At 34.9% G+C, this 25,061-nt stretch overlaps 5 protein-coding genes across 6 annotated transcripts; 2 read left to right on the forward strand and 3 right to left on the reverse strand.

Moving 5' to 3' along the window:
- Positions 1-1,003: 1,003 nt before the first annotated feature.
- On the forward strand, positions 1,004-6,386 carry LOC104791541 (beta-galactosidase 2). 2 transcript variants are annotated; one of them, XM_010517455.3, is made up of 18 exons: positions 1,004-1,408; positions 1,662-1,757; positions 1,844-1,956; positions 2,058-2,124; positions 2,216-2,308; positions 2,383-2,526; positions 3,165-3,253; positions 3,337-3,442; positions 3,531-3,615; positions 3,917-4,035; positions 4,149-4,310; positions 4,592-4,767; positions 4,875-4,984; positions 5,071-5,180; positions 5,336-5,446; positions 5,540-5,650; positions 5,761-5,966; positions 6,074-6,386. In XM_010517455.3, exons 1-18 carry the CDS (start codon positions 1,235-1,237, stop codon positions 6,183-6,185), a joined length of 2,184 nt encoding a protein of 727 aa, XP_010515757.1. In that variant the 5' UTR covers positions 1,004-1,234; the 3' UTR covers positions 6,186-6,386. The 2 variants fall into 2 exon arrangements, with proteins under 2 accessions (XP_010515757.1, XP_010515759.1); XM_010517457.2 differs by having other exon boundaries at positions 1,113-1,408; positions 2,058-2,089; positions 2,170-2,308.
- Positions 6,387-6,683: 297 nt separating this feature from the next.
- LOC104791543 (vacuolar-sorting receptor 1) lies at positions 6,684-11,089 on the forward strand. The gene is made up of 12 exons (XM_019226927.2): positions 6,684-7,386; positions 7,485-8,177; positions 8,453-8,541; positions 8,654-8,723; positions 8,810-8,893; positions 9,010-9,086; positions 9,187-9,268; positions 9,772-9,854; positions 9,957-10,023; positions 10,267-10,395; positions 10,514-10,626; positions 10,726-11,089. Exons 1-12 carry the CDS (start codon positions 7,089-7,091, stop codon positions 10,819-10,821), a joined length of 1,881 nt encoding a protein of 626 aa, XP_019082472.2. The 5' UTR covers positions 6,684-7,088; the 3' UTR covers positions 10,822-11,089.
- LOC104791542 (mediator of RNA polymerase II transcription subunit 28) lies at positions 10,973-12,254 on the reverse strand. Its single transcript, XM_010517458.3, has 3 exons — positions 11,931-12,254; positions 11,386-11,501; positions 10,973-11,293 (listed from the first exon to the last, which is right to left on the reverse strand). Exons 1-3 carry the CDS (start codon positions 12,148-12,150, stop codon positions 11,159-11,161), a joined length of 471 nt encoding a protein of 156 aa, XP_010515760.1. The 5' UTR covers positions 12,151-12,254; the 3' UTR covers positions 10,973-11,158.
- Positions 12,255-12,480: 226 nt separating this feature from the next.
- Positions 12,481-15,399, reverse strand: LOC104791544 (IQ domain-containing protein IQM3). The gene is made up of 9 exons (XM_010517460.3): positions 14,881-15,399; positions 14,628-14,742; positions 14,311-14,376; positions 14,113-14,201; positions 13,898-13,985; positions 13,667-13,813; positions 13,470-13,562; positions 13,285-13,386; positions 12,481-13,149 (listed from the first exon to the last, which is right to left on the reverse strand). The coding sequence occupies exons 1-9, from the start codon at positions 15,120-15,122 to the stop codon at positions 12,709-12,711; spliced, it is 1,383 nt and encodes a 460-aa protein (XP_010515762.1). The 5' UTR covers positions 15,123-15,399; the 3' UTR covers positions 12,481-12,708.
- Positions 15,400-21,483: 6,084 nt separating this feature from the next.
- Positions 21,484-24,844, reverse strand: LOC104791545 (monodehydroascorbate reductase 1, peroxisomal). The gene is made up of 10 exons (XM_010517461.3): positions 24,572-24,844; positions 24,123-24,194; positions 23,969-24,020; positions 23,753-23,833; positions 23,469-23,587; positions 23,159-23,378; positions 22,953-23,071; positions 22,529-22,654; positions 22,305-22,445; positions 21,484-22,067 (listed from the first exon to the last, which is right to left on the reverse strand). Exons 1-10 carry the CDS (start codon positions 24,620-24,622, stop codon positions 21,744-21,746), a joined length of 1,305 nt encoding a protein of 434 aa, XP_010515763.1. The 5' UTR covers positions 24,623-24,844; the 3' UTR covers positions 21,484-21,743.
- Between the last annotated feature and the right edge of the window lie 217 nt (positions 24,845-25,061).

Consider the following 25,061-nt stretch of genomic DNA (forward strand, 5'->3'; position numbering starts at 1 on the left):
TATAACGATACAGATATATATACTAAAGACATTCGTTGGTTTCACAAGACACAGTGCATTAACATTCGATCTATTAAATATACCACATGCACATGATGAGTTGTCCGATTTGCTTCCGATGAACTTTATTTTAACAAAACCCGAATGAGGTGATTTTACATTTTAAAACCATCAATTATCAGAAATCTGTTTTGTTGATAGTCTGATACAGCTATCTTAGTGAGCTGATTGTCGGCATGACTTAGCCGATAGTATAACTTTTTTCCTCGTTTTTTTTTCAATTATGATCAACATTTACATAGTTTGACGTTAATTAATATGTAAAATATAATTAAACTAGAATATAGGTAGAATTGTCTGAGCAAACCAAACTCAACCCTATTTGTTAATGCAATTTACAATTAAATCAGAAGGAAAACAAAATTACTATTTATACAGCATATAACAGCACAGTATTAATTTTCCGGGAACCTATAGGTTTCTATCATCTATCTTGCAATTACTTTGTCAACTTCAATACGTTGACCTACTTAGAGTTACGGACCACGCAACTTGCACTCAGTATCCCATTTTGTCAGAGGTTTTCTTATTCGATTAACTTTTCATATACAAACATACATGGTTATGTTTAAGGTGTCGTCTATATGTATTTGGTTTAATGTGTAGTATTTTTCTTTTAAGTCTGGACTAGAGATTGATAATGTGATGTCACCGCACCATATTCGAAAATCACTACTTGTCATAAAAATATCTAGAAGTGGAGTTCACCACTTTTAATTAGCTTGCATAATTTTCCGAGACCAAAAAACAAATTATTACATGTCTTTTAAATACATTAAAATATAAATAATGGTTAAAGAGGTGAACACGAAAAGTTAGATTAAAATAAAAATTAATCAAAGAAAGATTAATTAAGAAAATAATACTATATAATCTGACCCAAAAGAAATACTGTAGAAAGGATATGAAAAATCCTAAATTGGTAGGGCATAAAAGTTTTAATGTCATCCGCTCAAAAAGCAGAGAGAGGTCAGGGTCCCATAATAATTACCTCATTTTCATACGCATTCAATAATCTATCTATATGCACAGTGGCATAAGTGTCAGCCTTTACATATCTGTACACACACAGCTTCTAGATCCTCATTCATTCCAATCACAGATAGAGCTGATATTTTCAGCAAGAATCTTCTTTACCAGTTTCTATAAAGAAACAAAGAAAACATAGAAAAAAATGGGTATGCATTTTAGGGATAAAGCATGGATTTTTCTGGCAATTCTGTGTTTTTCATCATTGATTTACTCAACTGAAGCAGTGGTCACTTATGATCATAAAGCTTTGATCATCAATGGACAGAGAAGGATCCTTCTCTCTGGTTCTATTCACTATCCAAGAAGCACTCCTGAGGTACGTAATCTCTAATTTATATATTAACTAATAACATATATATAAACAGTTTATTTATATATCTACATGCAAACTTTTATGGTTGTGAATTATAAAATTTCTGAATGCTTGCTTTGATTTTATGAACATTTGTTTTTGTTATCTATCTTTCTGTATGTTGCTTATATAGTCTAGGCAATTTCATCGCACAGTTACATTTGTTTGTAAAGAATAAGTTAAAAGTAAAAAACTTGTAGATGTTCTGTTTATGCAGATGTGGCCTGATCTTATACACAAGGCCAAAGAAGGAGGTTTGGATGTTATACAAACTTACGTTTTCTGGAGTGGACATGAACCTTCTCCTGGAAATGTAAGTTAAAGGAATTAAACAATTGTCTCACTTGACTCATAAGTCATATAAAATCTTAATGCTCTGTATATTTGTGATTGCTCCAGTATTATTTTGAGGATAGGTATGATCTTGTTAAATTCACCAAGCTGGTGCATCAAGCTGGTCTATATCTTGATCTAAGAATTGGTCCATACGTTTGTGCTGAGTGGAATTTTGGGTAAATATAATAAACAAAAGTTTTGCATTTTAGAATATTTTTTTCTTCTTTCGAATATATGACTTTATAAATTTATAAAAGATTTATGATTTTTTTTACAGGGGATTTCCGGTTTGGCTCAAATATGTCCCGGGTATAGTTTTCAGAACAGATAATGAACCTTTCAAGGTAAAGAATTGTAAAAATAATTAATTTCCACTTTTATGTTTTCAGTCGTTTCTGATTGACAAAATTGTAACTTGATGCGACAATGGAAAAGATTGCAATGCAAAAATTCACAAAGAAGATTGTGGATATGATGAAAGAAGAAAAGCTGTTTCAGACTCAAGGAGGACCCATCATTCTCTCACAGGTTGTGTTTTCTTTGCCTATTTGTTTTAAATTGATAGTAAAACTATAATAATGTGAATGCAAAAAATTGGACAGATAGAGAATGAGTATGGACCAATGCAATGGGAGATGGGAGCAGCAGGAAAGGCATACTCAAAATGGACAGCTGAAATGGCATTGGGACTGTCCACAGGTGTCCCATGGATAATGTGCAAGCAAGAGGATGCTCCTTACCCGATTGTATGTTTCTCTTTTCCTTTCTCTCTATTATTTACCTTGATTAGGATGTCCCGTTTTGGTTTTGGTTAAACTTGGTTTAGATAGCATACTAATTAATTTAATTTAATGCTAAAATTTTGTATGGTTGAGTTTGGTAGAGTTTCTATTTTAGTTTGCATTCTGCTTTTTGTTAACCTATTAATTTTGTTCCATTTATCAGTTTAATTTGTAGTTTGTTGAGAAAATAGCCGGTTACATTTAAGTTGGCCGGATAGCGTTATACATTATTATTAGATATAACTTTTCTTATGTCGGCAAGACGGCAATTAGATATTCTTAGAGAGAAGAACTTTGTATATTTATAGTATTATTATTCTTTTGTCATTAGTGGGTTAACTTTTGAATTTTTGTTTGGCCTTTATTTTTCTTGAAGTAAAAACTTTCTTCTTCTTCTTAGATATTGTTGTCTTATCGCTATATAGTTACAATGAAATATCGTTTTCCCCTTTGATTTGATTGCCTTTGATGTATTTTTCCGTTTAAATTGCATGTGGCCACGCGGCCACGCCGGCCAAAAAACAAAAAGAATCCATTCAACTTGTTTAACTTTCACAATTTTACGAAGTTTGTGTAACGTGGGTGTAAAAATTATACAACAGATAGACACATGCAATGGGTTTTATTGTGAGGGTTTCAAGCCAAACTCAGTCAATAAGCCGAAGTTGTGGACTGAGAACTGGACTGGTTGGTACGTCACATGGCTGTATTAAAGTTATGTACATCATCTTTCTCGTTTCTTTGTACATCAATTCTTTTTGTGATGATTTTCAGGTTCACGGAATTTGGAGGTGCAATACCAAACAGACCAGTCGAAGACATTGCGTTCTCTGTGGCTCGTTTCATACATAACGGTGGTTCTTTTATGAACTATTATATGGTAAGTTTATTAAGTTTATTTAAATTTTTAAAATAAAATACAATTAAATTATGGTTTAAGATTTAAATAAGACAATGCGCTGTGACAGTATTATGGAGGGACCAACTTTGATAGAACAGCTGGTGTTTTCATCGCCACAAGCTATGACTACGATGCTCCTCTCGATGAATATGGTAATTAATCACGTTCACCCAGTGGCGGATCCAGCCAAAATTTTGATGGGATGCAAAAAAAACAAAAGCTTGTTATAGATGGGATTTGAACTGCTTACCTCTTGATCTTAGTGGTGCATCCATTACCACTAGACCACTAAAGTTAGCAAGTTTAATAGAAAATCAAACATTTTTTATATTCCATCTGGTGCAACTGCACCCCTCTCAACCAACCTAGATCTGCCCTGCGTTCACCTGTCTATTCGATTTAATTACTATGCTAACGTTTTTGTTCTTATTTGTGTCATTGTGTGTGGAATAGGATTACCTAGAGAACCCAAGTACAGTCACCTAAAAGAGTTACATAAGGTCATCAAGATGTGTGAACCTGCATTAGTCTCTGTTGATCCCACCATCACATCACTCGGAGATAAACAAGAAGTAAGTATGCGAATTTAACGAATTATGCAATGTACGTAATACTGAAGATAAGAAGCATAAAGATTCATACATTTTTATTTTATTTTGGGCCTTTTCTTTTGAAATGTTTTCAGGCTCATGTGTTCAAGTCCAAGACTTCTTGTGCTGCATTTCTCTCGAACTACGACACGAGTCATCCGGCAAGAGTTATATTTGGGGGATTTCCGTATGATTTGCCTCCTTGGTCTATTAGTATTTTACCAGACTGCAAAACCGAGTATCACAACACTGCAAAGGTTAATAAACTAAAAGCTTATATAATTATGTTACATTGTTTAGGACCATCTTTTCACATGATAAACCGGTGCATTCAAATAGGGGAACAAGGTATCAATTCAAACGAAAATATTGAATATGTGATTTGTATTGAAGTTCCTAATCTTGAAAAAAAAAACTTGACAAATTATATACTTTTAATATACGGCTTTTATCAAATAGTTTAAGACAATTGATGATGCTATTGATCTTGACACATAGATATTTGTTCTTGATTCCGCATGTACATCATGTAATATAGATTCGTGTACCAAGCATACTTATGAAGATGGTTCCTACTAGCACGCGATTTTCGTGGAAATCGTATAACGAGGCAATCCCTTCTTCAAATGACGTTGGCACATTTGTTAAAGATGGTCTTGTGGAACAAATAAGCATGACCAGAGATAAAACAGATTATTTCTGGTATCTTACAGAGTGAGTAAAATTTTTTTAACTCTTTGACTTGTGATATCTCATTAATATTTTGCTGATTTACTGATCAAACTTGGTAATGTTTTATGTTGTTTTGCGAATATACTTAGCATTACAATTAGTCCTAATGAGAAGTTCGTGAAGACTGGTGATGATCCTCTCCTTACGATTTGTTCAGCTGGACATGCTCTTCATGTTTTCGTTAATGGCCAGCTTTCAGGTAAAATAAAAATAAACTTAAGGGTCAAAAATCTCTCTCTTCTCTATTCAAACAAAACCTTAAAACATTCAGTTTCTTTGTTATAGGAACTTCCTATGGAGCACTGAGCAACTCGAAACTCACATTTAGTCAAAAGATCAAATTGCATGTAGGCATCAACAAACTTGCTCTGCTAAGTACTACAGTTGGTCTTCCGGTTAGTTTCGATCTTGTTTATGTTAACATACTTTCATTACCAGTTAGTTTGAGTCTTAAAAGCTTCTCTTGATTGACCATTCAGAGACCTTTTGCGTTCGCTTGAGAATGATTACGTTGTATATGAGTTTTGTGGTCTTCATTTTTTTTTCGCAGAACGCTGGTGTGCATTATGAGACTTGGAATACTGGTGTTCTAGGACCAGCCACATTGAACGGAGTTAACTCCGGAACATGGGACATGTCTAAATGGAAGTGGTCCTACAAGGTCCTCTTGAACAAGAGTTACTGAATCTTTTATACCAATAACAAAATTAATGTGTTTTCTTATTAATTCCCCCTTTTTTATGTGTTTATCTAGATTGGTACTAAAGGTGAAGCTATGAGCCTTCATACCACAACCGGGAGTTCTAATGTTGAATGGATAGAAGGATCATTCATGGCCAAGAAGCAACCCTTGACCTGGTACAAGGTACAAAATATTCTCTCAGTTTCTTAGAGATATATATAGATCTTAGACTTAGTTTTACGTCTAGAATGAGAGATGTGTTCATATCATATTCTTGATGTCTCTATGTGCAGTCTTATTTTGATACACCGGTAGGCAACGAACCATTGGCTTTGGACATGAACACGATGGGGAAAGGTCAAATTTGGGTAAATGGACATAACATTGGACGCCACTGGCCTGCGTACACAGCACGTGGGAACTGCGGACGTTGCAACTATGCTGGAATTTACAACGAGAAGAAATGTCTCAGTCATTGTGGAGAGCCTTCTCAAAGATGGTGAAGAAAAAAAGAATACCTTATCTTTCTCTTCTCCTATTACCTACCTTCTTCTTCTTTGCTCTAAAATCTAATTTTCTCACATGATTGGCTTACTAATGTTTCAGGTACCATGTGCCTCGTTCATGGCTAAAGCCGTTTGGGAACCTTCTAGTCATATTTGAGGAGTGGGGTGGTGACCCAAGTGGGATCTCTCTTGTAAAAAGAACAGCTAAATGAAATGAAGCCTTCCTACTTCATTTTTTTATCTGTACACAATCTGTGTGTAAACTACAAAAGCATACATAGATTCTTATGTACAGATACAATGGCAATAATTGGCTCATTAATTTGGAAAATTGTTCTATGTATCACTGCTCAAATACCTAAATATTATTGCAAGTGTATAATAAACCAAATAAGGCAAATCTTTGCTAATAATTATCCTGCTTACAAACACAATAATTTCATTTTCTTTTATATCTTCCTCCCATATCTAACAAGGCCTTATCCTACTACTACACACAGCTACACTTGACACCAAAAAAAGATAGATATGGACCATATGGTATGGCCGTATGGTTGTATCGTGTATCCATCCACCTCTCAACTAAAAGCATCAAATAAGCTGAAACACGATCTATCTCTTTCAGTACCGTCAGGTTTAAAGATTACCCACGTGTTTCCCGTTTACTATTCTTAAGACATTATTCAATTCTGCTCAACTCCTTTTTTGGTATCCACAATTCCATAAACGACAAAGAAGAACAATTCAATAAACCCATGCTGTCTCCATACTTAAATTAAATTAATTAATAAATTGATTCTTTTAACATACATGAATTGAAACCTAATCCTAATTACCATACTTTAAGTCCATTAGATAAATTACTTCATTATCTTCCTTAACTTAGAAGACTCCTAAATCTCAAAACTGTTCACTTCCTTTTAAACGAATCCAAAAGAAAGACAAAAAAAAGCATCGTACACTTCGCCTCGTGATTAGGTTTCGAAATCTTTTGTTCTATAGGGTTTCGGATCTTAAGTGTTAGGCTCTAAACCCTTGAATCCATTCAAAATCTTTATCTTTATCTGTTTTCAATCAATTGGGTTAAGTTCTATAAAGGAAGGAACTTTGAATCCATGGGGAAGGAGAAGCTAGGGTTTTTCACTCTCTCGTTTCTTCTGATCTTGAATCTAGCACTGTGTAGATTCGTCGTGGAGAAGAACAACCTCAAAGTTACATCACCCGAATCGATCAAAGGTGTTTACGAATGCGCAATTGGGAATTTTGGAGTTCCTCAATACGGTGGTACTTTAGTCGGCACCGTCGTGTATCCCAAATCGAATCAGAAAGCTTGTAAAAGCTACACCGATTTCGATATCTCTTTCAAATCTAAACCTGGACGTTTACCCACTTTTGTCCTCATCGATCGTGGAGGTTCGATTTCGATCTCTGTATTAAAGTTCTTACCTTTTTTAGTTGTTCCCTTAATTGGGTTGATGAAAGATCTGTTTTTTGATTCGGTTTTGGAACAGATTGTTATTTCACTTTGAAAGCATGGATAGCTCAACAAGCAGGAGCAGCAGCGATACTTGTGGCTGATAGTAAAGCTGAGCCTTTGATTACAATGGACACACCTGAAGAAGAGAAATCTGATGCGGACTATCTTCAGAACATTACTATTCCTTCTGCTCTCATTACTAAATCATTGGGAGACAGTATCAAGTCTGCGCTTTCAGGTGGTGATATGGTTAACATGAAGCTAGACTGGACTGAGTCTGTTCCGCATCCTGATGAGCGTGTTGAGTATGAGCTCTGGACGAACAGCAATGACGAGTGTGGGAAGAAGTGTGATACTCAGATTGACTTTCTCAAGAATTTCAAAGGAGCTGCTCAGATTCTTGAGAAAGGAGGGCATACTCAGTTCACGCCTCATTATATTACTTGGTATTGTCCTGAAGCTTTTACGTTGAGTAAACAGTGTAAGTCTCAGTGCATCAACCATGGAAGGTATTGTGCGCCTGATCCTGAGCAGGATTTCACAAAAGGGTATGATGGAAAGGATGTTGTCGTTCAGAATCTACGTCAGGCTTGTGTCTATAGAGTGGTGAATGAAACTGGTAAGCCGTGGATCTGGTGGGATTATGTGACTGACTTTGCCATCCGGTGTCCTATGAAGGAGAAGAAGTACACCAAGGAATGCGCCGACGGAATTATTAAGTCCCTTGGTGAGTTATAATGCTTCCCATGGCCCTTACTTCTGTAATATTATTTGATTGACTCATTACTTGTGGATGGGTATTAATTTGGAAACTGGATAGTGTTTTTAGGCGATCAGCTCATCCATGATATAGATCTGCTTACCTTGTATGGCCTGCTTGAACCCTTATATTTGACCAGTTGGATATTTTGTTACTTTCCAGTTTGTGCATTTCATTCTGAATTTTCTGACTACCAGCTTGAAATGGCTAATTTTAAATATGAGTTCTGTTAAATGCGTTAGGCATTGATCTCAAGAAGGTAGACAAGTGTATCGGAGACCCGGAAGCAGATGTGGAGAACCCAGTTCTTAAAGCAGAGCAAGAGTCCCAGGTTTGTCTTTTTGTAGACCAATTAGCTCTTACACTTCCTTTCTAGATCTTTTCTGTTTTAAATTGCCACATATTCTCCATTCCTTGTGTTCTTAAAAATGAGTCTGTTTCAGATAGGTAAAGGTTCCCGTGGAGACGTGACTATACTCCCAACTCTTGTCGTGAACAACAGACAGTACAGAGGTATTGAGGAATTCCCAGATTTTTCTCCCAATCTACAACGTCTTACTTATTCGTTTGCTAAATGAATCATGTTCATGTTTTTTTAGGTAAATTGGAAAAAGGTGCAGTTCTCAAAGCTATGTGTTCGGGTTTCCAAGAGTCAACAGAACCAGCTATCTGTCTTACTGAAGGTTTTATCATCCACTCTTTCTTTTTCAGAAGACAGATCTCTTATGGATCTATATACATTATATTTTTTGTTACTGTAAAACTTGAATCAAACTTGATATGCTTCTGATTTTTGCAGAGTTGGAAACTAATGAATGTTTGGAAAACAACGGTGGATGCTGGCAAGACAAAGCTGCCAACATTACTGCATGCCGGGTATCCTTTTGGCTAGATATATATATCGTTTTCTAACTTTTTGTTTTGTCGTTGCTACTAAGACTGATTACTCTTATTTGGATCTGAATCGGCTTTTTAGGATACTTTTAGGGGAAGGTTGTGTGAGTGCCCTACTGTTCAAGGTGTTAAATTTGTTGGTGATGGTTACACTCACTGCAAAGGTAAACTATCTTTTATTTGTGTAGCTTAACTTGTTTTGTGTAGCTTAATTTGTTAGTGACTCGAATGCTATAGTCTCTTCTTAATTACTCAATTTTGCCATTGTTTTTTCACTGGTAGTTCTTTTGAAGAGATTTTACTGATTGGGAAATCAAGCAATACTCAAGTTTCGTCCCTTATGGCTGTATTCTCGTAATCGTACTAGATGGTCTATTTGTTGATTTGTACCACCTGCGACTATGGTATCCTGATTGAAAATTAACTTGTCACTAACAAATCTAACATTATTGAGAAATCTTTCTTTTAATAAGTTCAAACTTAAAGGAAATTCAATCATATAAGTTAGTGAATTTTTTTTCTTTGCTCGCTGCGAAAAGCAATTTTCTAAATTGTTTTTAACCGTTCTACAAAGTTTTTAAAACAGAAGTTGTCTTACTATAGTATTTATTAAGGTGCATTTTCTGTATATGTATGTATATTGCTTTCAACTTTATTCACTTGGCAGCCTCTGGAGCTTTGCATTGTGGTATCAACAATGGAGGATGCTGGAGAGAAACCCGAGGTCTCTTCACTTACTCTGCTTGTGTTGTAAGTATTTCGTTTTTTATGTCAGTGTTAAACTTTTTGAACAATCATCATCTTCTTAATCTAAAATAAAACTTCTTTGGCTCTCGAAATGGGATTTTTCAGGATGATCATTCAAAGGATTGCAAATGCCCACATGGGTTCAAGGGCGATGGAGTGAAGAGTTGTGAAGGTACTTGTTAAGTAATATTTCCTAGCATATATATATATACACGTGGTCTACTTGCATATATATGTACTAGAAAACGTCTACATCATATCGAGTCTAGTGCTATGTAAATGCAGTCTATGATATTGTTAATTTACATAAATTTGTAGAAGTGGCTTATACGTACATACTCCTTCCGTTTAACAAAGATGATTTGGAGTATTTTGCTAATTAAACGTTCAAAATTATTTTGGTTGAATTTGTTAGATGTGGACGAGTGCAAAGAAAAAACAGTGTGCCAGTGCCCAGATTGCAAATGTAAAAACACATGGGGAAGTTATGAATGCAGCTGCAAGAATGGTCTGCTTTATATGCGTGAACATGACACTTGCATAGGTAAAAAAGAGTTCTTCGTTCCTCTTAAATCCATTCTGAATATGGACTGAGTAATGATCAGATATTCGGTTTTCGGATTTGGTGGGTTTTTGGCTAAAACTGTGAGATGAATATGTAGGTTCAGGCAAAGTTGGAACTACAAAACTCAGCTGGAGCTTTTTGTGGATTCTCATAATCGGAGTTGGAGTTGCAGGTCTTTCTGGATATGCAGTCTACAAGTACAGGATCAGGGTATGTTGTTCTTTACCCTGGCGTTGTTTTCATCATATACATGAAGATTTTTTTGCGGTCTAGATAGATGTTTAATAAGTAACAATTAAAATTGTGCAGAGTTACATGGATGCGGAAATTAGAGGGATCATGGCACAGTACATGCCTTTGGAAAGCCAACCACTCAACACAAGTGGTCCTCATATGGATATTTGAATGAAGTTATCAACTCAAGCCAAAGAGACTCTTTCTATGAGTAGCTTCTTTTAAGTTTCCATGTAAATGAGAATCTATGGATTTATGTAACTCTAGAAGAAAAGAAAAGAAAAAGAAAAAAAAGCCACAACAATAATAAGTGTTTCTGCACTTTTCGTAAGAGGTGTGGATTTGCTGTTTGCAGGTGGAAGCCCCCTTTGGTCTGCATAGTACTCTTACAATGTAAAATAGACATAAAGGATGAATAATGAGGAGAGAGTTTACATTATTTACTATTGAAAACAACATACTTGATCACCAAAAAAAAAGAAGACAAAGCAATAAACTCTGATTCATGTCATACTTTCTCCAGCTCTACTCGGTGTTTCTCTATCTGTTCTTTCACTAGCCTCTGCGATTCTCGGATAAGCCTTGAGTGCTTCTTTATCAGCTCTTCCTTTGTCTTGAGCTCTTCCTCCATTTCTGCAATCTCCTATTAACAACAACAACAGAACAGAGCAGAAACCAGGGTTTAAGTCAAATGGGTTTTGGGAATTCACATTTTGCAAAAGAACCGAAGCTAACCTTCTTAAGGCTTTCTGCTCTAGTAGGTGCACGATCTTCTCGCTTCAATCCCATGAAATAAAGCTGAAGCTTTTTCGCAGCTTCCATAAAATCTCTGGCATGCCGCTCAACATCAACTGCAGATAGTTCAATGAGGGAACTAAGAAGTTAGTCCCTTCCCTTGGTTCAATCCACGAATCAAATCAAATCATCATAATTTTTTAGCAAGCAAGCTAGAGTATCCATTACAATCAATGCTTCGGTTTGAGATGAATTCTAAGAAACCATTCACTCAGATCACATAAGTTAAGCAAGTGACTGAACGCAAAACGAGTAAGAGCCACCTATATGATATTCTCCAGCAGAAAACACACACTATCATAACCAATCACCAGACAACAAAGTCATTGTTTAATCACACCCAACAAGACTCCAAACCAAAACCTTAGAAGTTAAAACTGGCATTATCAAAATCAGTCAATTCTTGTTCTCAAAATTGAAAATTGTAGTCGCGTAAGGACCGAGACAATAACAACCTCAAGATGGAGATTAAGAAAGGGACTGACTTTGATGAGAAGGGTGAGGAGAACGGTCGATTGCTTGAAGCTCTCTAGCGGGTAAACATGGGAGCAGAGCAGCTTCCAAAGCAGTGACGCAAGCCATAATGTCCTCTATCTCATGGTTGTGATTGTTCGAAGACGTCTCCGGTGATGTAATTCCCGGTGGACGGTCAGGCGGCGACGGCGAAGGGTCAGAAGACGGAGGCGGCTTTTGCTGGTAATTCATTAACGGCCGATCTCGATCTCTCTCCGTCTCTAATGCTTTTTGCCTTAAGGTTTGGTGAAGCCGAGTAAAATAAATTGGGCTTCTTATTGAGCCCACTCACATTCGAGATTGACTTCATGTGCAAATTGATTTAAGCTATTTTTGTTCTTTCTACTCTTCTTTTTAACAATTTTACTGTAATTTTCTTTTACTAAAAAGTAAAAACTCCTAATTTTCTCAAAAATCAATTTTAGTAAAACAAAATAAAGTGTATTTGACTCTTTAGTTTAGGCATTTTAGCTTATGGATTTCTGATGAAATTTTGTAAAATGAGAAGCGATTCACTGAAAATTGTAAAACGTTCTCTCTTCATTATCAGTGAAAATAGCTTGAAAATAGCTTTTACACATAAACTGATAAAAGACATCTCATTGGCTTACTTCTACTTCATCTCATCCAGGTGAAAAATAAAAACACAACAAAAACTTTAGATAGAACTCACAGTCTCACACGTTAATAAAGAAGTCACAGAAGAAGAGCCTATGGATTAATTAAACTACTACTTAAAACAACGTTTGATCAGACATCAAGCCTCCCGGTCGGAGAAAGTGTGCTGCTTCGGTATCTTGGAGACAAGTTAACAAACTCCAACGCCTGTGTTCTGAGCTGAACCGGGTAATCAGCTGCACAACCGATCCTTGGACCAGCTCCGGTACACCATTTCAGCGATAGCTGATGACCCAACTGTAAGGATCTTGACTGTTTCTTTGAGTTGATCCTTAGTAGCATTGACTTCTGAGGCACATTAGCTTTTGGACTCTCAAGTGCACCTGAGAGCGTTCTCTGGTAACTACTACGTTTCGCCTCTTCAAGTGTACCAAGTGTTCCGTTACTGTTTTCATCTGTTTCAGTCTCTGCTTGTAACGTTGAGTCCTCTTTCTTTAACGTTTCGGGATCATCTCCTCCGTTGGATTTAACGTAATCCTCGTAGGTGTCGGAATCTTCACTAGCTTTGTGGACCTACAAATACAAAGTTACATTAGCTTTCAAGTAGTCACTTCTCTAAACAACCAAACTCTAGTTAATAATATTATTCAGTAACCAAGATTAGAACATGTCAAATTGCTTAAGGATGAGTAGAACAGAAGAGTTTACCTCAACATCGTCAAGGTTCACTGCGTTCTCTCTGAGAAACGAGAGGAATGTGTCAAGGCTATCATCTGATGGCCTGTAATGTCCGCTGTATGCAGAGATTGTCTAAAGAAATGGAGACATAACGATCAAACAAGAATCACAATAGGCAGACATAACAAAGTTGATATGTCTTGATGTCACATTACCTTGAGAACTCCATCGTCAACAATCACCCTCCCGGCGGCTAATGTTGCTCCTCCGGCTAAAAAGCTTGAGTGATGGAACCTTCCTTTCTTCTTCTGAAGTAAAACATAAATCAAGAAAGGACGATCCATTAGAATCTTTCTTCAGTAATAATATCAAATCATAACCAATTGAAAGATATACCGGTTTTTTAACTTACCAGACCAGCATAGAGTTTCTTGAAAGTACTCATAACAAAGATCCATTTAGTTCCCTCGGATCCATGCATAGTGTGTAGAAACTTTCCAGTTAACTTGTGAACAATCTTCCCTTCTATGATCACATACTCATACTCTTCCCTCTCTTGCTGATACCGGGTAAAAAAAAAGACATATGAGAAATCACCAAACATGTAAATCAAAGTTGACAAGAGAAAAAAGATGGCACATACAGGTCCAAGATATCTAATGCATTGCTGCTTAAGCTTTGACCTCGGACACTCGTTAAGTTCTAGATTTATCCCTCCTCCAACATCCAACCTGCAAAAAACAAAACCACAAAATTTTCACCTAAGAAAGGGTTCTTGAACTACAAGAAAACACTAACAATTCATAATGAACCTTTAGATAGTCATAAACGGGTGAAAATGTGGGTTTTAAGCATTACCAGTAAAAGAAAGGCTGACCAGCATCAGCTTTACACCATTCTTCATAGTATTTATGCAGATTGTGTCCATACCGGTGTCGAGGATCAATCTGATGTTAAGTTTTTATAATTTGTAGTCTTCTTGTTACATTTTGATCATAATATAAAACCCAACAAAAACAATGAAATTTGTTGGAAAAAAGGTTAAAAAGAATTTACAGCTTCAATCCAGTGCTGAAAGGCCAACTTCTGAGCTTTGTCGACTATGGACAGTCCCTTCCCCACCTAACCATAACCAAACCACAAGATTACAAAACCAAGTGGATATTTTTTTTCTTAAAATATACATATTTTTGAGAAATTTGACATCATTTTTTTTTTCTAAAATTTTATCAAAAAGACGACTCAAAAGGGAAATATACATCACAAAATTCCTACTAGAAATTCGGTGAAAAAAACGTTCTTGATATTTTCGCAAGTTAAATCATCAATTTTATAGATAAATAATAAACATAAAAAAAAAAAAAACATAGTACCTTAGAAGCATTCAAGCTCACACGATTCCACCTAGAAACAGCAGTTTCAGGTCTCGAGTAATCAAAAAACGAAATAGTACTATGATTAAGCCTCGCATAGTCCATCGCTTGCCACCTTCACCCGTCATTATTCATTAACCAACACATTAATGACTCACATATACTACTACTAATCTCCTCTTCTTAAATAAAATTAAAATTTAATTAGGCTTTGAATTTTAATGACTTTATTATTTACTAAGTATAATTTTACCAGAGCTCTTCGGCGACGACGACAGAGTCAGCTAATCTACGCCGCGTGCGATAACTTCTGTAAACCTTCTGCACTTTCACCGCCGCCAAGCTAGTCGAGTCGTCTTCACACGCGCTTTCTCCGAGTGATGATTTCTCCGGCACTAAAGATTCATCCCGGCGGTCTACCGGAGAAATGAGAATATCACCGGCGCCGTGTGAGAACGGCGAAGGCTGAAAATCGAAGCTCGCAACTACCTGCATCTTCTGTCACCAAACCAAAGAGGTCTCTTTTCTCTCTTCTCTCTCACTTGGATCTTAATGTCTTAACAAGAAACAGAACATTCAAGAGAAGAGATAATGAATGGGCAAGGAGAGATAGAGAGACTTTGGTGTTTGTTATGTTATCAAAGTGTTGTGTCCATCTGTGTGTGTATTTATTTATAGAACTAATGACCCGATTTGTATACCATTTCCTTCTTTGTCCTAATTAGTTCTTTATTTTCTCAATTTTGTTTCTTTTTGCCATTTTGACTTGTTCTTTTTTTTTTTTTTTTATAAAATTGTATTTCTTGTAGGAAATAGACAGGTAAGATTGTGATTTTTAAAATTTTTGTTCGTAGTTGAGTGTGAGTGAATACAAGTAATATACATGCCATTGATTTATTCTGTTAATTATCAATGCAAGTTAGGTATTTAATTTTTAAAAAATATATACGTCACTGACTCAGTTTAGATGAGAATAATTAAAAAAAAAAAATTCAATGTAGGTTTAGAGCCTACTGTTAAGCTTGTCGTTTCAGATGATCGCATTTTAATTAAAGGTTCTTATCCAAGTTATAAAATGTTGTAGTAGTGATGTGAAAAAAAAAAAAAAAGGTTAGAAGAATGGAACTATCTAGGATATTGCTTTTATGTATATTTCGTATCATGTTTAAACTAATATTGTATTTGGCTATATACGAATGTCTCTTTTTCCACAAATGATAACATACAGATATAGACAGTATATACAGGCTTATCAGATCTAGACTCTCTTTACGGGTGATACATGGAAGATGATACATCAACATTTGCTTAGATTAGTAAATCACTAAATTTCATATAAGCGTACTTTTTCCATGTTAAGATTATATCCTTCTTATTCTTTTTTTTTTGTCAAATATATCCTTCTTATTCTATACCTATAGATTCATACGAAGTACCTATATAGAAAAGGAAAAAAAAAACAAAACAAAAAAGTAAAAAAAAAAATCTATAAAAGGGCGTTTATTTTTACTTCAATTTGAGATTTGGGAACTTAAAAAAGAATTATCAAGTAAATGACAAATTTTTGGGTTACTTCAATTTTTACTTTTTCTTTTCCTAATAAACTAATGTTTTAGGATTTTTTCTTGTTTCTAAAAAATTAATGCTGTAGATTAAATAACAGAAATGATTTTTTTTATTTTATGTTTTTGTCTACATGATATGTTATCTAAGGTTTTTTTTTTAATATATGTGAAATTATCAAAACATGAATCTATTAGAAGGAGATGGAGTATTATATATATCTCTTTATAATATTGTCTCCTAAATGGCTATATGATCTGTCTAGAAAGAACAGGCCCGATCATATATATTACAAAAACGAGAGGATACGTGAAATGTAGATGAAAGTTCATTAATACATACAGGTGAAATATAACACGTATGCGCGAAACTCATGAATGACTGACTACACTATACATACAGCTTCATAATTCATAAACCAGAAATATCATAAAGGGTAAAATACAGTCTGGCTCTCTGTCTGCCAAGAAGTATAATATAATTGTGTCTGTGCCAGTAGTGTCAGTGAATGTCATCATTCCGTGGGATAGAATCTCCACACACAAATACATGACTTTGAGAATCGAATATTTTACTGATTTATAAACAAACAAGAATTTTTTATGACTTATTCATTTCTAATGGGCTCCAAAATGTCATCATTCCGTGGGTCTCCAAAAATGACTTATTCATTTCTAATGGTCTTGTTATCCAAAAGAAATTAAAGATTACATTATGCAAGTGCATCAGAAAAACATGCGATGTCAGGTTTAAATCTAGTTGAAAATTATAGTAAGAGTATTCTTTTTCTTATTTTGCAGTTTCAAACATCCTTCATTTTTATTAAGTATACATTCACTATGTTCCTTCTCATTTTTATCATCATATTTATTACATCGACATGTAACAATTAATCACGCGTGCAGAAGTGACAAGCCTCTCATACTGGAAATAGTTGTATCGTTTAAAAATTTTCAACTATCACTATTGATTATACCATTGGAATAAGACTTCCAAATAAATGGCACTATGCAAAAGGAAAAAAAAAAGTTACGATGTTCAGAAGAGAGACGAGAAATCAACCGACATCCACATAATTCATTTTAGTGACTCATTACGAAATTTTATAATATACCGACATACACAATGGTAAAATACACATGTCTTGCTCTAACACAATAATATATATAGTGTCTTATTGTAATCACCTTATGTTAGTATATATAATTGAGTATACACCATATGATTTTGATGAAATGTAAAAGGAAAATCACAAATTTTGTATTCGTCATGCGGACTAAACATGTATGCATGAAAAAATTGTCAAAAAAGGACAAATAAGTCAACATAAATAATAGACCATAACCAAAATACATCTTTTGAAACTATGGATGGAGTAATTCCTCAACGTTTTTTTCTTTTCTAATATTTTTTTGGAATTTAAGCTTCAAGTATTCGATTCAGGGACAAATGGACTTATGTGCTTCTCTCTACCTGTGACAATGGAATTACATTTGCACAATTTTAACAAAATTTGTATATGTTTTTAGACTATTTATTATTCAAATAATAATGGATGACGTGAATCCGAAGTCCATGTTTTCATGTTATGATTTATGAGTAGTGGACACCTGATATATTAAACTTACGTACGTACGGCCATAGTATTTGAATGTAATCAAAGTATTTATATATAAACATATTTACATATAAATATATATATATATATATAATATTAACAAAACGCACACATGCACGTTAAATTAGTCAAACTAGTCCTGACCTAAATCATACGTTGGACTTTTTTCATGGAGGTTGGCTAATTTGACTTTGGTTTCAACTTTCAAGGTAGTACCTATTGAAAGAATTTGAGTTTCAAATTGTGATAAACTAAAATTAGTTAATTAAAATTTCGTACGGTTTTGATATCGAGGGCTGAATTGTTGTTTTTTCGTACATCCCATGATCGGCAAATACTAACTAATCAGTCATCGATTAATTAGTTTTATACTACCTAATTAATTAAACTGTTGTGGTTTAGATGCACTTGTCAAATGTGAGGTAGTGGTACGTACCTCTTCTGAATTGTAAACTCATCTTCTATTCTAATTTTAAGAGATTAATATTGTAACCGGTATAAACCATTAATTAATTCAGAACATTTTGCTAATTCCCATCTAATGTCTCCAAAATTATAATTATAGTAATCGACACGAAGCATGCATGAACCTATATATAATTTCTAAGTTCTTCTACACCATGTAAAGTGATCAATATATTAATAAATATTGAATTGGTAATTTGGTATATACACAAACAAAAAAAAATGGTATATAAATTTGTTTGGTTGAAGAGTGACGAAGAAACGTAGAAAGTAGTCGGAAGAAGCATGTGGTCCACGTGATCGGACTTCGTCGGACGACCACTACCATTTAATGACTCTATCTCTTTGCGTGCTTGCATGTGATTCTCATTGATTTGCTCGTATATGTACGGTCACTCTCTCCAAAGACCTATTCAGTATACACTATATAGTCTATAGTCTATATATGTATCAATATCGTGGTGTTTTGGTTTTATGTGGTGTATTATTATTTTTCTACCAATTCATATAAAATATCTAAAATATTAGTAGTATATTTTAGTATTCCATTTATGATTTCCAAAGGTGCTAATTAAACCATCTCTAAAACCAAAAGACTTCAGAATATGTTAGGTTCAACTTCAATATGTCGACGTTGCGTCAAAATGTGTTAGGTTCAATGATCGACGTTGCGTTAGTACAACTAAACGACTTTAGATATTTAGATACCCACCGAACCGAAGTACTTTCTCTACAATGTGTTTCCCTAGGATATTGATGGATATAATTTATCCGACCACCAAATTGTTCCACTACAGCTTGGAAATTTTTGTCTGTTACGTGATGAGAGCTCTTTGACGAGTTCCACGAGATTTCTCGAATAAAGCGTCGTAGAACGTAGACTATCTGTCAATGAATATGATATCACCCGTTCTTTGTTAAATACAAGTTCTACTATTAAAGTATCGTTTAAGATTTTTCGTATAAATTAAAAATCCTCACTAAACATTTTATCTATTAACAACACTTGTCAAAGCTATATTAATCTGTTTTAACAAAAAAAAGTTTTACTATTCATCTCTATTCTACTACTGTCAAATGTTAATATTTGTGTATCCCCGAGACCCCGACCTTCATTACATGACTACTAGTATAGCGAGTCGCAGATTTGTAAATTAATCGAACTACAGCCACTGAGAACAAAAAAAAATAAAAATAAAGCTACCTCACAAAAACACTTTTCAAACACAAATTCACTGTATGGGTCAACAAAAATCGGCTGATTAAAGATCTGACCAATCTAAACATGCATCACTTTTTAAAAGCATATATACATTATAGTTTTATATATTCCTTTAGTACGTGAAAATAAAATGAAAGATTTGTGTTATTTTAAGTAATGTCGTATATATAAACCATGTAATATTCTGATAATCGATTAAACATGGGAAAAAAGATTAATCATTTCACCATGAGAATGACTATAACTTAGGATAATTAGGTGTTAGTTAGGATGTCTATAACTTGAGCTACAAAGAGAATTGTAAAATATATATATATACAGCATCCATTTTCTGCATTATCCCAATAATGTAACTATTGCATGACGATCGTATTTGTATCGACACATATATTTTATGCATTCAACTATATACTACACTACGACATCTTAAGCATCTTCGCAATCACATCTTTTATAGAAAAACAAAGATAATAACATTGTTTTGTTTATATGCTATAAGAAAATTAAAAAACCTAGACGATGATAATGAGATGAATATGTGTGAAGCCGTACAGCGGTACAGGGTAGTGAGAAAGCTAGCAAATAGCATTGTATGACACGACGAGGTACATGAATTATTGAGGTTGCAATTGGTGTTTACTATATTGTGAAAAAATAAACATTTTAGCAAGGGTTTTAGTGTTTTACCAGATGATGATGAAACTGGATCGGATGACTGTTTTTTTATTTATTTTTTCGAAATTCTTGTGAATATGTTTAGAAAATATGTGTAGAAATACCAATGATTTGACCAAACAAATAAACGGTTATGTTATTTTTCATATTTCTTATTTAGCCAAACAAAAGCTTATTAGTTTTAAATACAATTAACAACGCAACGTTGAAACTGATCATAAAATCTGACTTGTTAATTCTGAAAAACGTCATACTTGAACACACATAAAATTACAGCTACTCGTCGACAAAAATTAAAATTAAATAAAAACTTAAGACTATATATTTATATTTCGGTCAACGTACAACTATTCCAAAATAGTGGATTAGGTTGAATATATTAGGTCATAAATGTCTGTCCCTACCATATTTGTTGTCTTTTTAGGGGAAAAACGTACACACGTAAAATCAACTTATTCGCCCTCCTCCTCACAAATTAAGCATATGGGAAATTATGGAGTATTTATTACAAGAGAGAAAGAGATAAGAGTATTGAATGAATAATTCTGGTGAATTTTGGTTGTCCTTCACTGTCCTAGTATTTATTTCTGATTTACTTTAAATTTAAGACGACGACCTAACAGTACGACCTCCATACTTAATACTAGAGTTTTGCCCCACCAACAAAACTTATGAATATGTATCACACACATCTCTCGTTATGCCAATTAGTTAACAGTGTTTGGCTCAAACACTTATTATGATTTTGATTGTAGCGTTTTTGTTAGTGTCCAAACCAGTTTTCGTTCAAAGAATCGCAAAATTAAATTATATACCTAAAACCAACATGGAGACAATTTTCTCCGTTTTTGTTTAGTCGATTTTAAACACAAATTTTATCAGCAAAAAGAAACAACACACGTTTACAAACGTACCATCAACTAAAAAACTTCAAATCTACCAAATCTTGAACCGAATCCTATAAAGTAAAACAATGATACATATATTGGGATAAAACCAGTAACATCATCATATTATTTCAGCCCATAGACACTCCTCGCAGCATAATGCTAGATTCCTAGGACACAAAATACAAACGTACTCATCAGTGAGAATTGAAGTTATTGATCTTTAATGCGCTTATACTCATGTGCATAGATTAATATTTGCAATTAAGGGAAAAAAACTAGATGATTTTTGATAATTTAAGTATACAATTATAAGAGGATAATTAACTTGTGTTTTAAACATTGTAATAACTAACACGATAAAGTGATTCTAAATATTAATTCAACCAGCACCTAAGTTAGATTGAATAATTGACTAAATGCGAATTAGATTGTAAAAGGACTTTATACCCAATACAAATGTACTGAAATACAGAAAATCAATACATGATCTAAAAATGTGAATGTGGTTCAGGTATACTCTGCCCGTAGTAGACCTTTCTCATGGAGTTTAAAGAGGCAAATACAAACACACGAATTATTTTTGCAAACGTACTCTACTACAAAGACATTTTGCTAAACATTTTTTATTTTAACATAGAAGAGAAAAAAGTGAGTTTATTTTGGTGGCTGTGTGGTGTTTTCACTCAGATCTTAGCTGCAAAGGAAATGCCTTGTTTGGTGAGCTCGTCAAGGCTCTCTGCAGCAGGTCTAGCTTTGGCAACATTAGCCAAAGCCTTGTTCTCATCACCGCTGCCTCCTTCCATGAAAGCTCCAACCACTTTACCACCTTGAACCCAATATGCTCCAAATTTTGGTTTTGGGTTTGATGGGTTGCTGTCTCCAAATAACACAGAGTCTCCTACGTTGTCTCCATAGAACTGCCACGACAGATCAAAGGAGCGAGAGTAGAAGAATGGAAGATAGTCGTATTCCTCCACTGCTGCGCCTCCCTCAGCCGCTTTGATCGCCTGCCACAATGTATCACATATGTAAACGCTTCTTCAGATATACAACTATGTTACTCTGTTTTGTTTGAGTTTTCGTTTTACAAAATGTAATAGGGGGTTTTCTGCTCCAAATGAAAGACAAGCGGATATAGAATCATTTCTGTTTGGCGTTCGCACTTATGTTATGGAAAACAAAAACTGAAATTTCTTTTTCATATGTCGACACAAATGCAAGCGCGTAAATTGGGGTGTAAGTACCTTAACAGCTTGCTCTGCTGATTTGCGGGAATGGTCAACATGCTCGACCCTTCTCACGTCTCCGTACATTTTCATAGGGAAAGTGGCAACATCGCCAACAGCATAAACATCTGGGACACTTGTTTTGAAGAATGCATCGGTCTGCGTGAACAGTTGAGTGGTTAATCAAAAGATCCAAATCAGAATGGTACAGGAGAAGAAGTGCACAGCCTGCAGATAGTTACCTTAATTCCACCTTTGTCTTCCTCGACCTGCCCCTTGAATAAGGATGTCAATGGTTTTGCACCAACCCCAACTATCACAATGTCGGCTTCTAGTGTCCTCCCATCCTTGAGTTGTACTTCCTTCACCTGGAGGAGAACAATACAAGTAGGTCATTTGCACCGGGACAATGTGGAAAAAGCTATTTAGTGGTGATCATTAAACCAAAAAGAAAACATGCTCATAACAATTTGGTTTTTTATTTGAAAACCATATATATGGGATCAAAATCGATTTGTGTAATCAAACCAAACAAGAGTTCATCAAACTGAACTGAACCTAATGACATAGCCTTTTTACTTGGTTGTAGACATTAGTTTCTATATAACCAAACTGAGACATAGACTGCATTCCCCACTCCTATTAGCTAATGTTTATATGGTTTACCTCTCCGCTGGAATGAGCGGTGAACCCAGATGCCACTGTTCCTTTGATGATCTTCACTCCCTTGTTTGTATAGTAAGTCTCATAGAAAGCAGCAATATCGGCGGTGAAAAGCCTAGGCACTGCATGAACATTTTGTTTTCATTACGTGTAACTAAGTAATACATATAAGAATAACCGAAATGCAAAAAGGATATGAATCAACTTACTGCACCAAGGTTCAGGGAAAACCATAGTGACATCAAAATTGTTGATCCTCAGAGCTGCACTAAGCTCAAGACCAATGTAACCTCCACCAACAACTACAGCCTTTCCACCTTTCTTAGCTTTAATTGCTTCAACCAAATTGTCAGCATCATCAATTTCCCTCAGATAGAGGATATTCTTGGAGTCTGCACCTTTTACTCCAAAATCAGTCAATCTGAGCACCTGCAAAAGAAGATAAGAGTTACTACCTTCTTATCATAGAATTTGTAAGAAGCTTTCAGATGTGAGAAATTCAAGGATATCAGTCTTTACAGTAGAACCAGTTGCAATAATGAGAGTCTCATATTTGAAGACATCCCCAGCTGCACTGACAAGACTCTTGGCAGAGAGATCAGCTTTCACTATCTCTGTGCTTAGTATCAACTCAATCCCTGCAAATACAACAAATCACAATAATGATAGCACGATTTAGTTCCATCCAATAACATAAGTCTTTAAAGCTTGTATAGAGCGTAATATAGCATGGGATGAGAAGAGTCATCGTCGATCAGTTGGACTACATAGATGAGATTGATAATGTGCAGCGAGATTGTTACCTTTCTGCTTGTACGATTCAGGAAGCAGTTTTTCTCCACCACTACCGACACAGCAATGGAAACCTGGAAGTCTAGCAGCCCCTGAAATAGAAAGAAGATAATATGCAATTGTTTTCTCGAAAGCTTAACAGAAAGCCAGGTTGCAACAAATCAAAACTAAACATTGTGATTTGGAAAGTAAACCAGAAAAAAAAAAAAAAAGAAAATTGAATTTACCTTCAGGAAACAAATACCCCTTGCTAAGTGCAGGGCGTTCATATGGAGCCACCTAAGCCAACCATATTGAAGTAAATAAAGATCAGAGGTTACAAGACACACTGCATAATAAATAATAGAGTTTCTCAACCAAGTAGAGAGAAAGAAAGCTTACGGCCTCTTTGGAGATAACTGCCAATTCTCCTGGTTTAACACCTTGATTGGCAAACTCCTTAGCTGCGTATCCCTACACACAACAAAAAAAAAAACGGAGAAAAGTATACAACAGAATCCTGAGGATACTCACTACGCTATTAGCGATTAAACAACAACAACAATACATCGATTAGCGATTGTAATATGATCAACTCAACGAATCTTAGACACTGCCAAACTGGGAAGCGAAAGGCATGAAATAAAAAAATCAATCACAGATCGGACGTATAAACATACGAATCATAACCCTGAATCATCGTAATCGCTATCGGAATTAACAATAAACGAACTACAGGCCTAAAACAAAACTATGAGAATTGAGGTTTTTTCGCGAACACAAAATCGAAAGTAATGGCTTGAAAAAAAAAACAACTTAAAAGAGGAAGGAGGAGAGAAAAAAATACTCACGGCTGAAACGCCACCGCCGAGGATGATGTATTTAAAGCTCTTCTCCGCCATTTTTTTTATCCGATCGTCTCTTCCTTTTGTCGCTGCTGAAGTTGGTTTGTTAGAGAAGAAAAGAAAAAAAAAAAAAAAAGGCTAATATGAGATGAGCTGAGTGAGTCTAATTGGCCACAACATTAACCGTTGATTGGATGAAAATCTTACACGTGGCAATATTATAGCCGTCGTGATCCATGCTCTCTAGGTCTGGGTGAAAGTAGAAGAATTATTAAGGACGGAAAAAAACGACTGATTAAATTCTTTAATTAACCTGAAAAAAAGTTTAGTGGGAAAATCACAAATGTGCCACGTCATTGGATAAGTCATGAGCTTCCGTCTGAATGGGTTTGGGATGATTTGGGCTTCTTTTCTGATCTTTTAAGGCACAAATTTTTCATTTTAAGAACATAAAAGTGAAAATTATAAAAAACACTCGAACATCAACAAACTTTTA

This window comes from Camelina sativa, chromosome 6, assembly GCF_030686135.1.
Source record: "Camelina sativa cultivar CO46 ecotype springtype chromosome 6, ASM3068613v1".
Classification (NCBI taxonomy): domain Eukaryota; kingdom Viridiplantae; phylum Streptophyta; class Magnoliopsida; order Brassicales; family Brassicaceae; genus Camelina; species Camelina sativa.